Source organism: Macrobrachium rosenbergii, chromosome 13 (assembly GCF_040412425.1).
Source record: "Macrobrachium rosenbergii isolate ZJJX-2024 chromosome 13, ASM4041242v1, whole genome shotgun sequence".
In the NCBI taxonomy this organism is placed as follows: domain Eukaryota; kingdom Metazoa; phylum Arthropoda; class Malacostraca; order Decapoda; family Palaemonidae; genus Macrobrachium; species Macrobrachium rosenbergii.
The window spans coordinates 18,932,957-18,958,250 of record NC_089753.1 but is presented as its reverse complement, the minus strand read 5'-3'; the positions used below and the strand labels follow the sequence as shown (position 1 = coordinate 18,958,250).

The following is a 25,294-nucleotide window of genomic DNA, read 5'->3' as shown; positions in this document are numbered from 1 at the left end:
AGCTTAGGTTCCATTTTTCATAACCATATCCTAACCCATTATGTTTACAATATGCATTGATGGTAATAAATGACGAAATTCTTCATTATAAAAAATCACATTCTTCATTATAAAAAATCACAAACATTCATTAAAGTATCTGTATACTGTATGAAAATAAACAATCCAATGTACTAGTAGTAATCTTGATATATTGTGTATAAATATTACTAAGATCTTCATTTTCACAAACATTCTTGATTTCAAGGAAATTTTGTTGACAAAAGTTAAATTACAATGTGTTGTACGGATTTACTGGTAAATCTTATCATTAACAAGACTTTCGCAATCAAACACTCATGGACCACCTATTTAAGTTATGTTCAGTTGCTCAGTGATGGAATGAGTTCAATCAATCAGAAACACCAAGCAATGGTGATGATCAGTTTCCAGTGTAAAAAAAAAATCATATAAGAACTTTATTACATTATACAAAGTTTTTACAAATACTTCTCATACTAACCCATTAATCATAATTAGCCTTAATTCCATACAAACAGCTCTCCAGTTACACCAACTTTTAATCTTGTGTATGTCACAAATATGGGATTTGTATGAAAAATGGGTTATCTGTAAAAATCTTTTGTTATACACCAACATTAGGAGAGAAGAAAATTGTCATGTTTCCCACACGGTAAAACGTGGTCTGACAACACAATCAGGCTGAAATACACAGATTCATGAATAACACAGGTAAAATGACATCTCCAATGACCGCTCTGAGAATGGCAGATAATGCCAGTCTGTGAACATGGAGAACTCCAGATTGAATTTAGGAAGGAAAATTAAAATGGAAGGGCAGTCTTCATAAACTTTGATCCTGGGCTGGGAAGGTGAGACATCTAAATGTGTTCAAGAAATAACCTGACAAGATAAATTACTAAACTAAGTTCTCAGTCACCAATTAATTCTTGTGACCAATATGGAAAGATGAGAAAATGACAAGCAAAGAAATCCATGATCAAATTGCACCCAATAAGGTTGGAGTCTTGGCAGCAAAATCAGAGAAAATGAAAGGAGTTTGCTGACACACTTACAGGATGCAACAGTCAACAGTAACAATGTCTTGGAAGTACAGAAAAATATGGTGGTTTCAGACACTTAGATCTATTTCATATTGGAAGAAAATCTTAAACAAGGCCTTTGTCTTCAGGATCAAACAAGTTGGTGTGACTGGAGACACTGTACAGAATTAAGGCTACTTCAACTAAGAGGTTCATGTGCAAGTTAATCTGCAAAGGAATTTAAACCTACAACCTATACCATCAAAATATCAACAGACTGCAAGCTTTAGCCTCATCCACTGACATGAACTAAAACACAAAACAGGAAATGAATGCTCAATAATCAATATGCAGTGCCTCTCAAAGGCACAAAACTTTGTGTCTGGAATGTGTATCAAAATAATGCCATGCTATTAACTAGCAGTAACTGTCACCAGCATGTACAATCTGCACAATTATTGCATTTTTTTATTTCACATACAGGAAGTATTATTATTATTAACATCATTAGCCAATGATTGTATTTGGAATCTGGTTACTGTAAACTAGGTGCAGTACTAGTGTTGGTACCTACCAGTATGATGGTTGAAAATTTTAAGTACACAATTAACGTCCCCCATATCGTAAAAGAAACAATAACACTGTACTGTATACTGTAACTGGTCACGAGAATCTGCATGTAACTAAGCAACCTAAAAAAATTACAAAAAGTATGTACAAGCTCCAAGACCATATTTTTATTTCCTATATCTGTAAATTTTCAAGTCAAAATTGTGGAGGGTCTTTGTCGCTGGGCTATCTTAGGTGCTAAGAAATACAGTAACTTGTATACAAAGACATCACACTCGCCCACCAAACACACACAAATGCATGTACTGAGGTCAAGTACAAAATTATCCCGAATTAAATTAAATGTAAAGAAAAGGACAACATTTAAGAAGCATGAGTAAGCAATTCCAAGACATGCAACTAACCTCTTCATCCATTGTGATCCCATGCCTCCTTACAACCAGCATCTAAATGACGACGCAATCACAACAGAGCTGTCAAAGAATGGAGCGAAAAACACACCACCATGATAAACACTGGGTAATAATGACAATCCCTGAGCAAAAGCATAGCTCCCATTAAGATATGAAATAAACAAACAAGCAACACTAACACACAGAATGCTAGTGCAATAGAGGCCAATCATACTTAGATAATTTGACATCTATCTTTACCACTGATGGCTGTTGAACATCAACAATGGCACAATAATGGTCAGGATTATACTCTAAATCTGTACATATAATGAAAGTAAGGCACTTACATTTCAAATCACACAAGCAGGCAAATGTGATTATTAAAGCACAGTTTTATACACAGTTGCAGATGATTTTAAAACTCAAAATTCTATCCACATAGTTCATCATTAACAAAACACTACAATAGTTTTATTCATTAGCACAGTACATTTCAAGAATTTTGTTACAAGATCCACTATTACCATTAAAAATGTAAGTGTATTACAGCTCCAGTTTCAATCTTAGTGAAAGAAGACAAAAACAAAGCCCAGCACAATATCTCACAGTGAAACCAAAGAAGCAAAAGAAGTAATGCTAAGTCTGCTTTAACCTTTCAAACAAATTAATGCTTCTCTCCACACTATAGTACAGGAAACCTGGTCATTACAATAGCCACTTTTAGAATAAATGTCAACAATACCAAAATGCCAGAACACATTCCTCAGACCATAATAAAACCCATCATACACAATCTTTTAGCATCAAATTCTTGCCCTTCTTAAAAAATTCTGTGTCCATCATACAAAAATAGTAAATTAGCCTCATTATCAGGAATGACAAAATTCATACAATTCACAATTCTTCAGATTAACTCCTCAAACCACAAAGATAAGGAACATAAAATTATCAGAAATTGAAAAGGAAAAAAAAATATCTGATCTAGAATCAAGTTACATTCGAAAAGTCATTAACTACAGTATCAAGACAATTAATGACCTCAAGCAATGTTACACAGTTCTGCTGCATCTGTATGTATATCAAGCTGTCCTAAATTGGGGTGATCTGCTTTCCAATCAAATGGAGAGCCTTGGGTGATCTGCTTTCCAATCAAATGGAGAGCCTTAAAAATACTAAGTTGGAAAAGCTTGGCCCTGCTAAAATTTCTGTCGATGTCAAATGATTCCAACAAAATCTCATCCCCTGAGAGTCAAAGATGCTCTCCATAGTAAAAATAAAAGAAGCTAAATATTCTGACACTGGGTATCACTGGGATGTCCAGAGGATGTGAGATAGTTTAACTGTTTCCCCCCCAAAATTAGGGTCAATTCTAAGAGAATTTTCACTATACCAGTTACACATACTAAAACATGAAAATGCAAGGTTTTCTTTTTTTTTTTATATATATAGGCAATAACAGGCATGAATAGCAAAAAAATATATACACTGAAAAGGAAATTTACCATATTTTTTCAGGGTGTAAGAACATTTTTATACCCATTTCATTTAAACATTAACTTAAAGGAGGGAGAATTTTGGTTCTTAGACAACTTGTATAAGTCTTTCAGATTTCATAATTTGGCTGAATTTATATTTTGATCATACTATGAAAGATTGCAGCTACTGCATTACAAATGTGACCAAAACCAGGCGTACATCACCTCAAGCCCACCAGAGGGGACTGAATGTGTTCTCTCACTGCTGCTGTGCAGGTGTAAAGCCACTTTTTGGTGCACTGGTACCTGCTATGATTTCACATGCAGTTGCACATCTGGTTGCTCTCCTTGTGTGCCCTCTACAGCTAGACTGTTACTTTAATAGTCAGTCATTTAAACCCCAAAGGAAGGCGTTTCTTATAAGCATGTATTTATAGGCGACACTTCCTGCTTAAGGTGTGTTTGGGACCTCAGACCTATTGGAGAGGAGGATTAATCCCTCCAGTCCAGCAGACGTCGCACACTTGTGTACATTAAGTTTGAGGCCCTTCCAGGTAGGGTCATATGAGTTGCTTATTTTGTGCCAAGATATCTGAATGAAATTTATGGGACATCATTCATATGGCTTGAGTAGGCAATAAATAACTAATTAGCTACTTACCAGGCCTTAGTCCAGAGCATCGGTAAGAGACCAGTAGAATTTCATGAGAGAAGGTGCAGTTGCTAATACCAGATCACCAAAGTCCAGTACAACTTGCAGTGAACTGGACAATTTTCATCATGTCTGAGACCTGAGTGCTGGGCTTAAGACACCTAAAAAGTTATTACCAGAGGAGAAAATATGTTGCCAGTTATTATTACCAGAGGAGAAAATACGTTGTCAGTAAAAGTTTTATGAAATGGAAGATAGTGAACTTGCACTTTGATACTGAAAATTATGACATTAATAAAGAATGATATATTGGAAGGCTTGGAGGTTGGATGATGCTGGTGATGATCCAACAAATCAGCAAGAACAATAAGGTGATGCTGAAAGTGTACATTAACAAGCAAAACTGATTGGAGATGTGGTGTTTATGTGCACAGTTCAGCAGAGGTTTTGTATTTTTGTATACAGTTTAGCAGAGGCTACATCCCTGGCCAAAACTTTCCAGGCAACTGGTTCACCACCAGCAAGCTGTTATATTTACAACTCACTATGGTAAATGCAAATAATTTTCTAGAATTTTTTATACCACAGGTTTGTAAACAGCATCTTCTTTCCATGGATTTTTTTCTTTGTCTAACTGGACAGCTTTAAATGTTACCCTGCCTGGGGAGGAGGGAGTTACAGTCTATTTTGCCACAATACATATACTTTCAGCTAAGTGGGGTGGAGTCTCAGGCATGTGCCAATGCACATCTGGTTCTTTCCCTTTTATACCCTCTATTATAGAGTGGACAAAGAGATGGATTATTACCACAGTGGTTCATAATTCAAATTCCCAAAAGAAAGCAGTTTTGTTAACATTCATTTAAAGGCAGTCCCTGGTTATTGGCGATCCGGTTTTACGGGGCTTGTCTAGCGATGAAAATCGGTGATTTTCGGCAGCAATGTGCGCCAACTTCCGCTTATCGACGCCGGTACATACCTAACAGAGGTGCTGATCTCCGGTTATTGGCGCGATAAGCGCCAATTTTCACTTATCGTCACGCCATCGGAACAGAACCCCCGCCGATAACCAGGGACTGCCTGTATTGGTAATATGGCATGCTTATATTGTATGCATCACCTCAGGTCCGTGATGAAGGATTAGAGGTGTTCACTTACTGCTGACAAGCAGGGAGGGGGTGAAACCATAGTAAGGGTTGCAGCTGCATATCTGGTTCCTCTTTTTTCATGCCTTGTCTAACAGAGTGCTGACCTGCTATTTCAGTAGTTCAAATCCTTTGGAGGATAGTTAATGATGGCAATGATGAGGCTATTGCAGCATTGAAAAGTAAGTATGAGATCTCATGACAATGTGTGGATATGAAGACTGTCAGAGTTTGCAGGTGACACACACCAGGTAATGAGTGATGGAGAGGTGCCTCTTGGATATGATGGACTCCCAGAGACTCCATACACAGACATCAAATGGTGAGCTGTCAGAATGCACAAGAGTGGAAGAGAGCGGATGAAGAAGGATGGCGAGTACTATAAGTTTTAAAAAAGAAATCATCTGCCCAGCAGTCATTTCTTTCCCAGCATCTTTTCATACAGAAGTAAGTCCACACTGATAGCAGACTCTGAACTACTGTTAGTGGGAGTTTTTCATGAAGCTTAACATCCTCAAATGCTGCAAAGATGTTTCAATGACATGAAGTCCAAATCCTCTTCTTTTTGTTAAAACCTTTGTGTTCAATCACAGCCTAACTGGTCAGCAGCCCACTGTGACTCTCAACCAACCCTGTAATATCATCATCATCTTCCTCCACCTACTCAGACCCACACTGAAGTGACAACCTTACAACATTCTTCTGTATAGTTTCAATAAAACAGAGGCATGTGAAACTGCTGACTTATTTAAGCCAAATCTTAGTCCAAGTAGTGTTCCAACATGGACAGTTGTAGCTCATCCCGAGCATCAGTTGCACTGTCAATCCTATTCTTCACACTGAAATGCCCCTGTTCTTCTTCAGTGTCTGCCACTGGTAATACACTTCAGAGTTGATATGATGCCTTGGTCCATAAGTTGGATGATAGGTAGGTTAAGAGGCAGGAACACTGTCTCAATGCTATCAAACCAGTCCTCCATAGCCTTGGGCTAGCTGTAAACATAATGATAAAGTGGAAACAAAGAGAGAATCTTTGGAATTTTAATAAGATTTGGAATATTGCAACATAACCAAACCTTAAGACTACAGTTGATGATTTGTCGTTATGTTTTATATTATCGTTGGACCTCTAGCTTACACAGCTACACCTTGATAAATCCTCCCAGGACCTATGATTCTTTGCATGATAAATAGAGAGGGGCATATGTAATGGTGACAGGGTGGTGTTACCTTTAGTAGCCTTGAATTGTGCTGTAGCAACTCGGCCCTTGGCAAACAACTCTGTTCATTACAATACGAGAAACTCTTGTTCCTTCACTGAAGAATGAATCCGTCAGTGTATCAGATTTTCAGAAAAGGATAGACGTGGGCTCTTAACAATAAAAGTGTCTTTGGAGCAACTGGGAAACTCAAAAATAAAAGAGCGGTCTGGTTCTTTTTAACCTTACAATAGGCTAGGGTCTGTAATAGAAGAGCAGTGGAAAGGCTTGGATCCTTAACAGAAAAGCAGCCTGAGTCAGCAGCCCTGGATCAGACTCAGTAAGTAGTACTCAAGGGGCTTAGGTTCTTTGTAGTAGTGCAACTCACATTCTTACAGGTGTTATGGCTCATGGATACAGAGTGGCATCTGTTCTGAGAACATGACTATTTCTCCAATCCTTCTATCTACAGAGTAGTGATTACTAAAAGATGACTAGTGCTCTTCTCCAAAGCTGTAGTATCAGGACAATGAAGGTGTTCATTAAGAATAATCTGAAGTGGCTCCCAGCATAGCTCAGACTGTGGCTTGGCATGACTGTGTAACAGTAAAGCAACTAGTTAAACAAGTAAGGAAAAAAGCCTCGTGGTCAAGCACTGCCACTACTTATGCTTAATCTCTTGGATTAAAGAAAACAGGAAATATTTCAACTGCTTGACATCAGCAAAACACAGCAAACTCAAAACATAGTGTAGAAAAAGTAGTGGTTGCTGAAGTGATGCTGATGCTCTGTAATAAGGCACTGACGTGGTTTGGCAGAGAAAGAGTGCCAGGGTTGGCTCGAGCTAACTCATCAGCCAAGGAAAGGTTGCACTTAACAGCCAACAAAGAAGTGCTAGAACTCTGCAATCTCACTTTACAAGCAGGAGCAACTGAGACCAAGGAATCAGAGGAAGACAAATGTTAGTTTTCTTCCTATACCGCTTCCTCTTAAATACTTAGTCTAATGGGCATGCTGAACAAGAAAAGTACAGCTTGTGCAAAGCAGCAGAGTAGCAGAATGAATTTCAAAATTTTATGGTAAATAAAAAACTGAAAGGTTATCAGAAAACACTAAGAAAAAAAAAGTGGAAATGCAACAGCAAAGGCTAAAAATTACTTTTTTATAATAAAAGTTTTATATATACTTACCAAATAATTACATAGCTATAGTTTCTACTTTTGCGGCAGCTCAAAATTCGAAATTCGGGGTAGCGCTCTTTTGTTTTAGGTGTAGGTATATTGCCCCGCCCACTATCGGGGAAGAATAGGTACAACTTAGCTAAGGAGCTCAATTTGTTTATGCTCTATGTCCATGAGAGGGGAGGAGGCGGCTCGATCATGTAATTATTAGGTAAGTATATATAAAACTTTGTTTATTATAAAAATGTCATTTTTATATAAGTAACTTACCAAATAATTACACAGCTGAATCCCACATTGAGTGGAGGTGGAATGAATGGACATATACTACCCAAAAACTACTTGATATGGGGTAATTTGGGATAGCAAATTAGCTAGCATCTTGGAATGCTTGTTGTAACCTTACCTGGTGAGGGAGCAACAGCAGGCGGAGATACTGCCTCTGGTCGTGGCTCCTCTCGACCTGTAAGCGGTGTGGTGGTAGAGCCAAGAATCACCTCTACTGAGTGGGTGCTTTGCAACGTGGGAGGTCAATCACAGGTTGCCAAAGCTAATAAATCCAATGGGTCACATAATGATATGTGGATTGCCCTTGCCCTGGGCGCAGTACAATAGAATAACAAAGACCAGATAAAATTAACCTACACCACACGACATTTTAGCCAAAACCTTAAAAACCAATTGATGACACTCAAGATTCAGTGTCCACCAAACTTCCCAAGAAATACGACTGCCCTTATTCAAGGAGAGTGGATAGAGAAAAAGGGAAGGCGTTCCTCCTATCCTTCATCCCCCAATACCATGCCAGCTGCGAAGAACGGACCTAAAGTACTGCATTTTTCGTACACTGTCTCAACGTCCCGTAAATAAAACATGGCAAACACTGACTTGCACCTCCAAAAAGTGGTTTGTAAAATCGAAGAGAGAGACAGGTTACGTTTAAAAGCCAAAGACATTGCCACAGCTCTTATTTCATGAGCCTTTACTTTGCACAAGGGTAGTAATTCGTCTTGAACTCCCGAATGTGCTTCCGAAATCACAGATCTTAAAAAGAATGATAGTGCATTCTTGGACAAAGGACGGCTGGGGTTTTTAACGGAACACCAAAGATTAGGGGCCGATCCTCAAAGGTTTTTGGTTCTCTCGAGGTATACTCTTAGAGCTCTTACTAGGCAGAGGACATTCTCTTGATCGTCTGGGCCTAGTACTTCTGAGAGGCTCTTGATAGAAAAGGAGCGAGGCCAAGGGTTAGCCGGATCCTCGTTCTTGGCCAAAAAATCTAAAATTAGCGAGTATACTGCATTACCTTGTGAGAAGCCTATCCTTTTATCAATGGCATGAAGCTTGCTGGCTCTCTTGGCTGTAGCGAGTGCCACCAAAAATAATGTCTTCTTCGTAAGATTCCGAAGAGATGACGATTCCACTGGTTCAAAAAGTGGCCCTGAAAGCCAATTGAAGACCATGTCCAAGTTCCAAGCGACTCCTGAGGGTTTAGCTTGCTTACTAGTGTTGAAATGCTAGATTAGGTCACTGATGTCTTGGTTTGAAGACAGATCTAATCCTCTATGCTTGAATACTGAACTCAACATCGCTCTGTAACCCTTGATGGTAGATGTTGAGAGTCCTTTCGATGTTCTGAGATATAGAAAAAAAATCTGCGATTTGGGTTACAGGCGTTTGAGAAGGAGGAAATTTTTCGCTCTTGGCACCACTTCTAAAACTGCCCACTTGGATTGGTAAACTGCAGAGGAAGATTGTCGCCTACACTTAGCAATAGCCTCTGCAGTCTTCTTGAAAATCCTTTCGCTCTGACAAGCTCCCTGACAGTCTGAAGCCTGTCAGAGCGAGAGTGGATAATCCTTGATGGTGTCAGAGGAAGTGCGTGAGAAGATTTCTCCTCTGAGGAAGCAGCCTTGGAAAGTCTGTCAAAAGGTTCAAAAGATCGGGGAACCACTCTGTGTGTGGCCAAAAGGGAATGACTAATGTCACTGACACATTGTCGTGTGAACTGAACTTCCTCAACACTTCCCTCACCATGCTGAATGGGGGGAAGGCGTAAAGGTCGAGGTTCGACCAGACCTGTAACATGGCATCTGTTGCCCATGCTTGTGGGTCCGGAACTGGGGAGCAATACAAAGGAAGACGATTGTTCCTTGACGTCGCGAACAGGTCTATCAACGACTTTCCCACAGCTTCCACACGTTGGTGCATACCTGTGGATTGAGTGTCCATTCCGTTGGTAGGACCTGTTTTCCCCAACTTAATTCGTCTGCAAGGACATTCATCTTCCCGTGAATGAAGCGAGTCACTACTTGGGTTTTGTTGCTCTTTGCCCAAAGAAGAAAATCCTTCGTCGCTTCATAGAGCGCAAAAGAATGGGTCCCTCCCCAATTCTTGATATACGCTAGGGCGGTCATGCTGTCCGAATGAACCGCTACTGTCTTGTGGCAGGTTAGTGTTGCAAAGTGTTGCAGTGCCAGGTGAATTGCTTATAGTTCCTTCACGTTGATGTGGAGGTTTCTTTCGGAAGGGGACCATGTTCCTGACACTTCCATGTTGTTGAGATGGGCTCCCCAACCTAGATCCAAAGCGTCGGAGAATAACGTTAGGTTGGGGACATTGGAGCCAGAGACTTTCCTGTCGAGAATCTGTCTTCTGCTAGCCACCATCTGAGGTCTTCTTTTATCTGGGGAGTGATGCTGAAACTGAATGAGTCTGGGAACAACTTCCTTTTCCAACTGGCTTTGAGGTAAAACTGTAGAGTTCTTGTATGAAGCCTGCCTAATGGAACGAACTTCTCGATGGAAGAGAGTCTTCCTAGAACTCATCCATGCGTTGGCTGAGCAGGAGTTGCGAGTTATGAAGTCCTGGACTTTCTTGCGGCAAGAAATTATCCTTTGTTGGGATGGAAAAGCCCAAAAACTCAGAGTCTATCACTATCCCCAAATATAAAATAGACTGAGTTGGGACTAACTGAGACTTCTTGAGGTTTATCAAAAGTCTAATTCTTGGCCAGACGAAGAGAGTTATCTGTAGGTCCTCTGTGCACTGAGAATTCGAGGGGAGCGTAGAGCCAATCGTCCAGGTACAGAGAAATGTTTATTCCCCCAAGATGTAGCCATTTCGTATGAGGAGCAAGTACCGAGTAAAAACTTGAGGGCTGTGGATAGTCCAAAGCAGAGTGCCCAAAACTGGAAGACTCTGTTGGAACACGAATCTTAGATACTTCCTGGAGTCGGATGAATTGGAATATGGAAGATACGCATCTTGCATGTCGATCGTAACCATCCAGTCTCCCGATGGATGGCCGACAAAACTGACTGATTCGTCTCCATTTTGAATTTCAAGTTGTTTGAACGGCGGTTCAGGGCACTGACGTCCAGGTCAGGTCTCCATCCTCCCGATGACTTGGGGACCACAAAGAGGTGGTTGTAAATCACCTTGAGTTTACATTTTCGACTAACTCCACGGCTCTCTTTTCCAGGAGAGCTGATACTTCCCGAGACAGGGCTGAAAACCTCTCTGAGTCTACTGAGTAGGCTGCTAAGTTGATGGGAGAGGTTACTAAGGGAGGTTTTTCCCTGAAGGGGATTGTATATCCTTCTTGTAATACCTTCAGCACCCATGGTTCCACATTCTTCTTCTCCCATACTGGCCAGAAATGGGAGTCTTGCTCCCACTGGGACACGGAGGACCGGAGTCTCATTTTCTAGGGTTGGATTTGTTGAAGGGTTTCCTAGATGGTCTGGAGGTTCGGAGGTTGGTTCTAGGTCGGGACTGGATGCAGCCTCTACCTCCTCAAAAGGGATGTTGCTGCAGGGGTGATAACATCCTAGGAGTTGCAGTTGGAGTGGCTCTTGCAGGGAACTTCGTTCTTTTGAGTGATGAGGTCTTGAGTTGATTTCTTTTGTAAATCGACTGAAATCCGATCTAGAGTGTCTTGTGGGAACAGATTATCCTTATCTAGGGGTGCAAACAGAAGTGAAGAACGTCCTGATGGGGAGACCCATTTTGCCGTAAACGAGCACCACAAATCTTGCTCCTTGAGGACTCCCATTGTGAAGATGGTAGCTAGTTCTACTGCTCCATCTCTTACAGCTCTATCCGCGCACCCCAGTACTCCCAGCCAGTCAGGCGAAGTTTTCTTGCAGGGACACACAGTCTTCTATTTTCTTAGCTGAGCTCCTACCGTCAATCTAGAAAACTAAAAATCTCAAAGACTTTGAAAATATCTTTGAGAAGATGGTCCAACTCCGAGGTTTGCGAAAAGAATTCTGGCAGGTTAAAGAGCGACAAGAAGCACCTATGATATCGGAGAAGTCTCCTGAGAGGCGGCAGAAACTCCCAAGGACAGAGCTTCTCCAGTTACATAAGACAAGTACTTCTGCCTTATTAAGCGAGAAGGAGGTGCGCAAAAAACCGCCTTCCCGACTTTCCTCTTCACTGCTAGCCAGGCATCCATGCGGCTGAAAGCTTTCTTCGATGACGAAGACAACACCATACGCGGAAGTCTGGCAGTACCTGGTGGTTGACGCATGCTCAGGTCGGCTGAACCCGGAGATAATGGAACGACTGGGGAGAATGATGACGGGTAGCAGACCAGGAAAAATCTGAGTAGAGCCGAGTAATGAGAGGTGGGTTGTTCTTCTTCTGCAGGCTCTTCGGCGGACAAAACGGGCGATCCTGGGGGTTCCATGGTGTCCTGTACCGCTGGAGTAGGTTTTTCAAGAAGGCTCAAAACTTTGTCAAGCAGGAGTTGAAGCGGCGACAAAGAAGGGTCTTCAGAGGCCGAAGGAAATTCTTGTAGCAGGGTAGCGAAAACATAGGAAGTGGGGTGGAAGGGAGAAGCACCCCCATCGACTGGGCGCACGGACAATAGACGCCCACTTCTTGTTGAAGCAGACGCTGACTCGCTTGGAAGCAACTGCATTGTCCAGCGGGCGTTACGCGCGTGGAAGGGTGCTCTGTGATCTGGCGATCCGTTGCGGTGATCAAACACAGGTTCTTCTGACTTGGAAACTGTGTGCTCCCGAACAGGTAAGGCGAGAGCTGCGCGGCGTAAGTGATGGGCGCTCGGACCTTGGGCGCTCTGAAGTAGCTTCGGATGCGCTCGGATGCCCGAACGATCTGTGAGTCGTCGCTTATGCACATCACTGGCGTACACTGGGCGCTTTCTTGCACGCGTGAAAGGAGCGAGAATCTCTTGTTGGCGAGTCCCAGAAACTACAAGAAGGGGAGAGGCTCACGTTCTCTCTACCGCTTCGCTTGCGATGGGCGGGGAATCTGAATCCATTGAAGCACCTGGCTATTTCAGTGGCCTGACACATGTGCAAAACAGTCACTGGGTTTCTTCGATGTGGGAGAGTCTGAATCACTTGAAGAAACTGTATGGGTATCAATCTAATACCTTTCAACGGTATTCTTCTTCCGCAGCCTGGATCGGACAACAGGCTCGGATGAGGCGACGACTGCTCGTTGGGCAAACCCCACCGACCTTCCTTGGACTGCCAGTTTGCTTCCTCCCATGTTTGCAAGGGGAGTTTAGCAGGGACCCTGGTCTAGGAGCATCGGTGGGACGAACAGCCGCCCCCTCCACTGACACATCACTCGACACAACACTATTAAATCTGTCCATTAGGACCTTCACAGAGTTCCCAATTTGGGAAACAGTATTCACAAGTAAATTAAATTTTTGATCTACCCATGCTTCTAAGCTGGCAATGGCATTGGGTTCAGCAGAATGAGAGTTAGGTACAGGAGTGACAGGAAAAGCTGGAGGACTGGAAATGGGAGAAAAAGCTGTCACAGGTGTCGAAGGGATAGGCAAAACATCAATATCATCCCTTGAAGAATGGCCTACACTAGCAGAAGCCTTTGCTTCGGCTCTAGCTGTAACTTTTCTAATTCAGTCACGTTTCAATTTGTCTAAATGAGTCTGTAACATCTTCCATTTACTATTTTCCCAGTCCTTACATTCGTCTGGTGATTCAATTCAGGCGAACAAATCTGTTCCTACAAGTACAACAAATGGTATGTGTGTTGTATTTTACAGAATGTAAGTCTAGTTTTGCAGCCTTTGCTGCAGTACCTAATGCTGGATAAACTAGAGTCCAACATAATGGTCAAAATTCTAAATGAATAAGTTACAAATGAAGTATCCAAAATTCTAGCTAGGCTAGATAGCTGCGCTACCAAAATCAAAGAGTACTTCACCAAAGACGATCTCCGACCATCCGGTGAAATCGAAAACGAGAGCTGCTAATAACTGTTGTTTAGTCATTAACCGGCAGAAATGAATTGAGCTCCTTAGCTAATTGTACCTATTCTTCCCCGATAGTGGGCGGGGCAATATACCTACACCTAAAACAAAAGAACGCTACCGCGAATTTCGAATTTTGAGCTGCCGCAAAAGTAGAAACTATAGCTATGTAATTATTTGGTAAGTTACTTATATAAAAATTAAGTTTTTGAAAGTTGGCTATCATAACCAACTAAAATTCAGAAAAAGTAATAAACTAATAAGAAGAATCACTGTAAGCACACACAGAAAAAAAAAGGGGGGAGGGGTCTGTACATACCAGGTACAGATATCTTGGTGCTACTGATGAGAGGGTTACTAACAGAAGCAAAAAACAACAACAAAAATTAAGTCACTAATCATCGTAAATTGCAAAGAAATCAAAGTAGACCATTGAAATAATAAGTTGAAAAGGAGAAAATATGAATTTTTAAAGCAATCCATCAACAGCTGGAAGTCTGGTTAACGAAACACTCCTGCACAAAAACAAAAGATACAGAAGAGTTTACATTTGGGAAAAGAAGACCTCTTGTGCAAACACTACTACTACTACTACTGCAAGCAGCTATGCTCTTATCTTTTTGGAATTTTTATCAGAGACAATTTGTATAAAATGCAACTGCCACTTTAAGTAATGGGTTTGTTGCAACGCAAACTAAATTTAATGTATTTTCTAGTACAGTAAAAAAATCTACTAAATAAACAGAAGAAAATCAAAGAGATCTATTTTACAAAAGAAACAAATCAGACTGCAGAACTGGAATACCAAATCACACAATAAAAATATACTCTAAATATACTCTGTAAATTTCACCAAACAAAAAAATTGGCAGCCAGTTTTAATGGATCGGACCTCATCAGTCCATGTCACTTTTCACTAACAACAAAATACAACTTCCTAAATCTAAAAATTTCTCCTCAGAAGATCCACATTCCTTTTCTTTACAAAAATAAATAGCGTACAAGCTTCCAGGTAACAGAATGTTGACAGGAAAAATTAAAAAGAATAAAAAACATATGAAAATTTAAAATGAAACATGCCTCACAATACCAACACCCCCTACATCTGTGTCTGATATATTAAAACTTTTAATGCTCACAATAACAGGGACCCTAGTCTTTGACAGTGTCTAATTTTAGACCCATCATTATCTTGAGATAATCGAAACGAAGACTTAAAATCAAAAAGTTCTACCAAGAAATAACATGACTTGCTGGAAAATATAATACTAATGGCATAGCACTGAAAAATTTTTTTTTTTTTTTCAAATGTTTTCTAAACACTAAACACCCAAATTAATAAAATACTAAAGTCTTTACAAAGCCTAAAACTTAATCATGGAACAAAACATTTAGTAATTATAAAGACTAATATCAAGTTGCACCTGCACTTGGTAAAGAAAAAATTGCAAGTCAAGTTATCTGGCATACAAAGAGGGCATCACACAAAAAACCCAAGATTGATCTAATTTCCCAAGTAAAAGCATTCTTGAAATCTAAACCCTGATAAAACATTTCATATACACCTACAAATATGCACCATAACAAAGATATTACAAATCTCAATAACTGGCATGACCATTTTTCATTAGTAACCATACAATACTCTGGGTCTGTTTACTGTATTTACAACTATCCTCCGATTTCCACACATTTTCTTCTCTAACATTTTGCATGGCTTTTCTCCTGACAGCTCATTCCACCATATAGGAAAGTAGTACAGTACAAGAGAAAGTGCAGAAACAAGCCCACAAAACTATGGGAAAACATAACCATAAATTAAACACAACTGTATTTACATAATCCAGCTGCAATACAAAACTCGCCCTGTAGCTCTAACCATATTATACCTAGAAAATTTCCAGATATATACCTCCCTCAAAAAGTTACCGTAAAACTTGGAGGAAAAATCTTTCAAAAAATAGAAAATAAGAATACTTTTCAAAACTAAACAATACAACTTTATCCCTAGTAGTAAATCAAACAATTTCTTATTTTCAGTGAAGCTGAAGTAAGGTGAATCATTTAGCTTACTATGGTAACACTTGAGCCATAATGTTTACAGTATAATGCAATACATGTTAGTAAACTTGTGCTCAACCTCTCCAAGCTGAAATTCAGTCTCCCAGTTTAAAGCACTTCAAATATTTCAATATACAGTACAATGTTTCATAGCGTTTCCAAATTTTCATGAAAATCTATTATTATTCAAAAAATTTTGAGGGGAACTGAGATAATATAGTATTTGCTAATATCAGTAACCATTCAAATACTGATTTATCAAAAGAGTGTTATATACCATGCAACACACACACAGTACAAACCCTTTTCATGTGTTAGGGATATAAGCAATCAAGAACACCTGAAAGAGAGCTAGTGACAGCTGGGTTAACTAAGACTGAGACTTATCATGGACAAAACACACCACACCAATTTTGAAGGCGTCATTCAATACACACCAAGTACTACAGGCATCATATTGATAACATACCTTCAGCCTCATTTTGTGCTTGAACCAAACCTGCAGAAAGGGTACGGAGACAAGAGAGAAAGTTTCCATAATTGAGCACATACAGGACTAAGTCAAACCATCCCCTTCACTAAACTCTTTGTAACTTACTCCAACACCCTAACAATCCAGTCATGCTGTTAATACTCTGTGACAAACAAAACCTTCACTTTAAACAGTTTCTCTTCCCTTACCTTTCTCAGGTAGCTTTTTGTCATTTGCCAGTTTGTGGTTGGTCGTTCTGCGTGATGTTAAGGAGGGTTGGCGGCTGTCCTTCTTGGCTGCCCACGGTGTATTTTGTGCTTCAGACGTACATTTTGTTTTTGGCATCTGATGACACAGAAAAGGCTAATTAAAAGAGGCATTTCAACTAAAACCATAGTTTTCACTTACAAAAGGCAACTTATGATTGGTACAGTAGTGTTTTGTGAGAGCACGAGCACAACTCAGAAGAGATTATTAAAAGAATTATAAAGGTGAAGAAAACTTGGCAAAGCAAATTTAATTTCTGTGCTAAAACCATGGCAAAGGTCACTCCTTGCTCCTACATAAAAATATCCCCAAAACACATCCATATGAAAAACTCTACTAGGCACAATCAAGCACAAAGCACTAGAACCCAGAAAAATATGCAAATCAAGTCATTAACAATACATAAAGTTCAACTGATTTCTGAAAATGCACAAAACAATAAAAAAAACTTCTAACCTCCTGATGCCTTGTAGCATGGATGATGTGCCATTTCATAAGATTCTAGAACCAAGTGAAATTGCATCACAGAATAAACTGACTAATTGTACATTATTCACAATCTACCCAAATAAATGAGTTTTCATCTGATAGGTTTCTAGTTTGACTGTAATCATATACAATTTATATATCTAAATAGTTTTTATATGCATTCTTGATAATTGCTTAAAAAATATACAGAAAAGATGTCCAAACAAATACTAAATGAATGAACTATACTGCTATAACAAAATTTGCTTTTAATTTTTCAAGACATTTTCCTTTTGTTTTTATATATCCCAAGAGGTGTCCCATTATGCTTTTCATCTATCTGGTATCAGAGGGCCAAAGCAATTCTTCAATGAATACAAACATTCCCATGTAAACAAGTTACTCACAATTTACACTTCTGCAATTACTGAGCAAATCTTGTCAATTATACTGTAATCGTAATTGATAACTTAACTTAATGGGAAGCTCAAGGCAAAAGAGCTAGATCCTCAACTTCTCCTATGGCATGGATGAGGCTTGACAATACTTACTCTGACCCATCACCTTCCTCCAGAAACAAATTCAATCGTTGAGAGAAAACAACAAACCAAATAATCTACCAAGAAAACCTTTTGAATTTCCTTAAAAACCCCATTAGAAAAATCTTTTTAGTAAATCAACCTAAAACCTTCCTGTTTCTAAGAATATATACCAGAGACTTGTTGCTTATTATTCACAAATCAAGATTGTGAGGAATTTTTGGTGTCTTATGATAATTATTACTACAATGACCATAATTTTCAAAGCAGTACTGTATACAGAAAAATTATGCCTTCTGCGTAAGTTAGAGAACCTAGATTAACTTAACGACTATGCACAAGAATTGATCTATGCTTCACATCTCACATGAGTCAACAGAAATTCAAAGCACTGGCTTATAGAAGCACAGAGCACCCCAAAAAAATATACATCTCAAAAATGACAGTATTAGCAACTGAAGCAATGAAAGTTATGCTAATTAGGGATCATGATTCCAAAATTAAAAGGCAAAAGGGGAACATTCAAAGCTCAAGCTCTACATTTAAAAAGCAACGCTTTTTCTTTTGATCCCTACCTTTATGATACAGAGGTTGGCCCATAGTAATTTGCTGATGAGGCTCCTCCCGCTGCTCCATCACTCTAAATTGGCAATAGAAAGTTTTACATTTAACATATGACAAAGTTTACCTTACAACAGCATGATATTACAAGTGGCTCGTCATCTAAAATGAACATACATGTTCTTGGAATACTGTGGATGAATTCCTAAGTACTCCCCCTAAACTGAAAGTCCAGATAAATACAACTGACTTTGCTACAAACAAAGCCAGCTTAATTTTGAAAAATGTAACATGATACATGTAAATGGTTTAAAATGTATCTACCCAAACAGGAAACTGCTACCTTGAAAGGATTCACGCCAAGATTAACACTTGAACAAGAAAGCACTGCATTTACAAGAAAAACTTAAACCCAAACTACACTTTTAGTAACTTGACAATATTTCACTTATCAGAGGTTATCAAAACTTTCAAATATGTTTTTATAATATAAAAAGTTTTTTCATATAAACCCATTCATTAAATAAGCTTTATTGCTGTGATGCAGAAATCCCATCTAACTGGATTCAAAAAGTCAAGATTCAGACAACCTAACAGCAGCAGCTTCTCCTTAAGAACATGCATGTTCTATTTTTTTTCTAATAATTTTCTTCTGATATTCTTCTCTCCCTTTCCTCTCTTGCTTTAACATGATTTCCTATATACTGTAACCATTCAAGTGTGAAATTATATTTAGGTGAAATGAAAGCATCAGAGGAGCACCAAAGTGCGAAAAGCAGGACTCACAACCTAAGAAGAGCTTAAAGATGAGCAATATCAATGGTTAAGCAAAATACTAAAATCTTGTCACACAGACAAAAAATAAAACTGAGTCTGCAGTTTGTAAGTATTTGGCCTTGCTGGTGTTGGCTGCTGGGAGCTCCTTACTGATCACGGTGGGGGTAACTTCCAGAATGATGAATCCTAGGACAAAACGCACAGCTTAACTGCACCAGTCAGAGGAGGAGGTTGAAAGACTCCAAAACAAGCAATGGATTTGGTTCATACGTACATCTCTTAAACGTTAGTTGCAAGGATAATGATCTGATGACCGAAATTAGTCAAGAGTTCTTCCAGGAAAACCTTGGCATAAACAGTAAGGAATACTTATCTTACGGGTAAACAATTAGACTTTCTCCAAGTAAAATCTGTTTACCCTTGGGAGTATATCCCAAGGTTTTCCTTGCAGAGCTCATAACTATGACAAAAAAAAAACCTGCAAACTCACTGGATGACAAAACCAATTAACTTCAATTAAAATGAACACGATTTACAGAGAACACACAAACACAGGAGAAATGAAAATGATAAAAATAAGCAAATGGCAGCAGAAAAGTCTTATCCCAAAGGGAATTATATTACTAACCCAAGATTAATAAAAGCAAAAATTAAATCCAGAAAGAATAACTTTGTTTATTATAACCAGAAGCAGGAAGGCTAACAAACAACCTCCCAAGAAAACATAATACAAAACAAATCAAAATATAAAAATGGATATAAAATATAATACAATTAAAGTATGATGATAAACACTGCTGGTAATAAGGCACTCCTAAAAGCCCAAATGTTGACTAAACAGTCTCACAGATAAGGGAGGAAGGAGTGGAGACTGCATGAGTACAAATGACAGAGCAGGCAGAGCAAGCTCGTTTTATATATTGAGAAACACATCTAGTGAGACTGGGAATTTTGCACCAAGGAAACATGGCTTATCTAATTAATGAGAGTCCTGCAAAATCATTGAAAAAAAATAAGCTAGATAAAAACTAAATAAATAATAAAAGTAAGACCTTTCTGTATTAAAATCATGAAAAAGTCCAAATGATGGGTAATACAAAACGTCTGGTTTAAATAGAACCCTTTATCTTAGTAAAATTTTATCATACTAGACACACCAAACATATTTTTGTTTGTCATTATTACTGATAAGGATCAAAACTTAAAGAACACACCTAAAGATTGCTGATTTGAAAGGCAAACTGTTACAAAACATAAGTTCTTTATAACGCAGATGGCAACAGAAGAATGCAACTCAATGTCATTATCTAGCCATAAATTGGGAACCCTTAAAATAAAGGGTGAGTAGATTAAATGTAAATGGTAACAAACCTTCCAGTCACTAAACCATTGATTCCTGTGTGTCCCAGAGTGAGAGCTGGAATTTGCAACCGTTTACTTTGTTCATTGTCTGTAAATTAACTATTCATTTATTGATACTCTTATTGGTGTTATTCCAAAGCAGAAAACTTGTGTACTTTTTTGGGGCATGTTCAATAGAAAAAATTAAAAATTACACACCAAAAATGATGCTCAGATTGTAATTTGGATCATTTGACAGCAACCCATAAGTGATCCATAGGGTTATGCCACATAAAACAAAAAGTAATCAACCTGACCCCTGAAAGTCCATATGCAGAAAAAGATAACTCATTATACTGGAACCTGAGACATAGGCAATGAAGATAGAGTTATTCTCAAAATTTACCTAGCTTGTTCAAAACACTGAAATCATTTACTTTTATTACAGTATATCTGTACAGCAAACTGCCCATACATTCAAGCTTCCTTTGAATTCCTTTTAAAGGACATTATCAATAAATTAATCTGCTACTGTAGTATACAGACACCTGATGCTGATGCAAACTGACGTTCCTTAAATAATCACTTGCCCACAAGGGTTCTATTTTACCTTTGAGCAGATGGACAGAGGGAAGATGATATCAAATGTAGCTTCTGTTCTAATTAACAAACTCCCATGTGTTCATAGATAAAAGGACTCCTGTTTCTTCTAACAACAGGAAATAGAGGTTCTTAGCAACCAGTGAAGAGAAAAAATAAAAAACTTTGAAAATGTATTTAAATGTTTAAACTATGTTTAAAAAACATCACCAATATTGTAAGAAAGAAAATCTGAAGAAAAAAATTCCTGGATGTTACATAGTCTTTGACATCAAGAACATGAAATTTTTGGCCATTCCTAACAGAGAGAATAAACAGCACTGGAGGCTGCTGTCTCACACAGATTTTGCAAATGGGTTAGGATTGTTGGATTACTCTAGCAGAGGGTTACTAGTTAAATTCTACTCTAGGTTTTTAAAGAAAATGCTAGAAAAATACATTGGATATTCTATTAGCTGCATAATCTTTAGACACTTTGAAAGTAAGTCAAAGACAATGCCAATCACCAGACCATTTCTAGACCGTGTATTCATCTAAGCCCTTTCCACAATTTTCTATGCCTTGTCCTGCTATTCATATCTATCGCTCTCCCAATCTCATATACCTGTAACACAAACCATCTTAATATTCAAGTGAATTTTAGCCTTTGGACACAGAATTCAACTTAACTATTTAACCTGAAAATGAACCTTCTATAGGACAATCAAGGCAGCCTTACAAGAATCAAGAGGTTTTGCTCTGGATCTGGTTACAGGAGCTTTTATACATTATAAAAATTTAAAAGAACCTATCCTCGACTCTATTAAAAACTAGACATTATCAAAAGTACAAAGAAGTTTGGATATGAATTAAACAAAAACATGAGGAAAGTACCAACAGTGCAGGATTACAGATTTCTTGCTAGAAAATTGCAAGCACAAAATCTTAGGGTTTTTCACTGGCACCCACTAAGGAAAATTTTCTGTCCATGGCCCTAATGCATGACACAATGCACAGTTTTCTAAAACTGGACAAAACAGAACATACCTGTGTGTCAAGAGAGAGATTTATAGGGCAAGTGTGATGACAAAGGAGCACTTCTTCCTTAGCCAATGACTTCTTTTAATGTGTTGTCCTATCTGGTCAACTTACGCCACTAGACAATCACAGCTGGGTGATCTAGGAGTGGATTTGATCAAACCAAGACCAAGACAACAAAATACTGCATACAGATTACTATGTCCCTGAACTACCTTCTACCCATTACAAAAATAATAAGCTGCCAGTTGACATATACCTTCCAATTCATAAGCACTTGAACAACCACATACAGATAACAAAAAGTTTCCCTAAATTATGATGAAAGAAAAAGTTCAAAGTACAATTACAAAATACAGAGAAATGCAGTACTGTTTCATTAACTTATACTACATTGTGTTTTTAGTTTTACAAATCACAGCAACCAAAATACTCAAAGCAAAAATATAAAAATTTAATTTAGAATCTATTTTTAAACACTTAGCTCTCCACTATAGAGCTTTTACTTCATGCTGGCAGGAGTTTGACAGATTGCAAAATAAAAATGAGAATTACTAGATTTTCTGTGAATATCCATTTTCTATCTATTTACTTCCCCAACCCCCACCAAGGAACCGATAGGTAGAAACACTCGTAGCCAGTCAATCTACTCTGCCCACTTCGAATGCAGGGAGGTAGGGAGGGCAAATTAGATAATGGAGAGGTAAGAATTTAAAAAATAGATACTAATGTAAGTATTTATATATTTTAAATAAACCTTGCCTCTGCATTGTACAGCTTATTCCCACATTTGCAAAAGGTGGGCAGAGTGGAAATCAGGCTGCTTAGTAACAAAAAATTACATACAACACAAGTGTTTATTTACCTAGAAAACTCAATCCATCGCCTATTAATGCCACCTTGGGATGATTGTCACTAAGGTATGAGAACCTTATAATGAAGATACCTGAGGTCTCTGGTGGGTGTCCCCTTCGGCAGGGGGGCTGGTTAGGTTACTGTTCCAAAACCCTTCAGAGTCAATGGTGGATAGCTAACAGGTACTTACATACAGGGTACACTTCCTAAATCAATACTGAGTACCTTCAAACTTCCCAAAAACCATAACCGGGGCTAAAAAGCAGTGGGCAGAAAAAGGCTACAAACTGATTCAGGACATAATATATATCCCCTGCATAAACCACAGGAGCTAACATACTGCAATAACTGTACTGAATCTCCATGCCATGAAGATATATAGCAAACAAAGAATTACCTAACCATTCAGTGACTTCAAAAACTTCTCCAAGGATGAGTTCTTTCCAAATTTAAAAGCTGTAGCCACTACTCCCATGTCAAGTGGCTTTACCTTTCATTCAGGATACGAAAAGAGTGTCCTTAACCAAAGACCTAATGAAAAGGAAATTACATCCCTACTCATTGGAAGCTCTGATTCCCAAACACTACACACAGATTCTTTACACGAGCTTTAATATTAGTGCGAGTCAGACAAATTCTTAAAAGTTCTTGTTGCTACCCACAGAGAGGCCAGGCCCCTATGGCCTTAGTGATTGATTCCAAGCTGGGTAAAGAGATAGTTGTAGGTAAGGGTCTAGCCCTAAAACCATTCTTAGCCCAAAATAAGGCAACAAGAAAAGAACTGCCTTGTCTTTAGCAAAGACTACCTTAACTGACAAAGCTTGTAGTACCCTCATGCTCTTAGCTTTAGCTCTGGCTACTGAGGAGAATTTTCACAGAAAACTCTTTAAAAGGAGCTTGTTTAAAAAGATTGAAAGGGGGGCACCTTAATAAACTTGAAAACTGTACACCGATTCCAAGGTGAAGTGAGTACCAGAGACCTGGGATACTCCACCTTAACCCCTTGAAAAACATCTGGATGTCTGTTCTCAGACACGCATAACAGCTGAAGTCAACATGGCCCTATGGTCTGAAGCCTGCTACCAAGAACTTTTTCTCATGCTTGAGAAAAAGATATCTTGACATGTTGATAGAGGTACCAGTGCTGGAAACCCCAACATGGCACCAAGAAATATACACTGACCACTGGTGTTGGCAGAATTGATTAGTGAATTTTCTCATGGAACAAATAACAGTCTTCCTGCAAGTTCTTGCCATGGAGATGGTCCATGGCTCCTGTTAGCTCAAGGAGCCATGGGCCGTCTCCATATGGTCATCAGCAACTTGCAGTATTGTGATGGAACCTTCTATCTTTGGGCTGCATCAGGAGAATCTTCCTGACAGGAAGAAGTAAGGGCAGATCTATGCACCACTGAATGAAAACAGAAACCCAGCCTTCCTTGGCGACCTGGGGTAATGAACGCCAAGAGAAAACTTACAGTGTCATCTAATTCACTGATGACTTCCTGAATCGTAGCAAGAGGAGGAAGGGCATTACAGTCCAAATCTGACCAAGGAACAGCCTGATATCAACTGTCCATGCTAGAGGATCTTGCACCGGTGAACTATAAATTGGCAATTAAGACTACACTTGATCTCAAACAGGTCAATAAAAGGGGATCCCCACAGCCCACCATCTGCTGCAAACCTCTCGATGTCCAGCCTATTCCGTTGCTAGCAGTTGATTTCAGTTGCTGAGTACATCAGCTACAACTTTCATAATGCATAACTACCTTCAACAAGGACATAAATCAGAACTGAGGTCACATGCACCAATTTGACAAAATAACAAATGAAAAAAGGGCAGTGCATTTAAACATAGCAGTGTTTTCTCCCCTAACACACAAAATGATAAATAGGCTTTAAACTATTAAAAAAGCTCTGATTGCCCTTATACAGTGTTAAAGTATGAAACTCATTATCCTTAAATGAGGTCAAGTTTGGCATTTTAACCAGACTGAGAAGGGAAATGCCTCAAAATTGTTTTTAGCTATCAACCCAGGCCAAGAACAAGACTAGAATCTTCAATGCAAATACCAACATTCTGCAAAATAACTGGAATTTTCTTACTCTTTTGCATGTGCTACGGCTATCAAGAGGAGTTCAGGCGCTTCAAGAGGCTATTACTAAAGACTCAGACAAAAAATTGTTTCTCCCGCAAAATGCCCAAACTATGAGAATCTCTCTTCATCCCCATACATGAAATCATGAGCTGGGACTAGTCCTTCACCAATGTTACCTCAAGACTTCGAGACCCCTAGAATACAAAGTTGTTCTCTTTCTCTAATATATGGAGGCAAGAATAGCAAAACATTCTTAGAAGATACTATATAGAGGTAAGAACTGTAACATTCTTCGAAGCTTTCTTCCCATTAACT

The 25,294-nt window shown here is 38.9% G+C and overlaps 1 protein-coding gene across 3 annotated transcripts in view; it reads right to left on the bottom strand.

Moving 5' to 3' along the window:
* Nucleotides 1-25,294, bottom strand: part of LOC136844947 (axoneme-associated protein mst101(2)-like) — a 70,887-nt gene that overhangs the window by 20,438 nt on the left and 25,155 nt on the right. For 2 of the 3 annotated variants that reach the window (XM_067114366.1, XM_067114367.1), the window contains one exon: nt 16,662-16,797. In XM_067114366.1, coding sequence (XP_066970467.1) covers nt 16,662-16,797 — 136 coding nt within the window. Of the gene's footprint in view, nt 1-16,661; nt 16,798-18,301; nt 18,367-25,294 lie in introns of all 3 variants that reach the window. The other variant, XM_067114368.1, reaches the window with a different exon arrangement.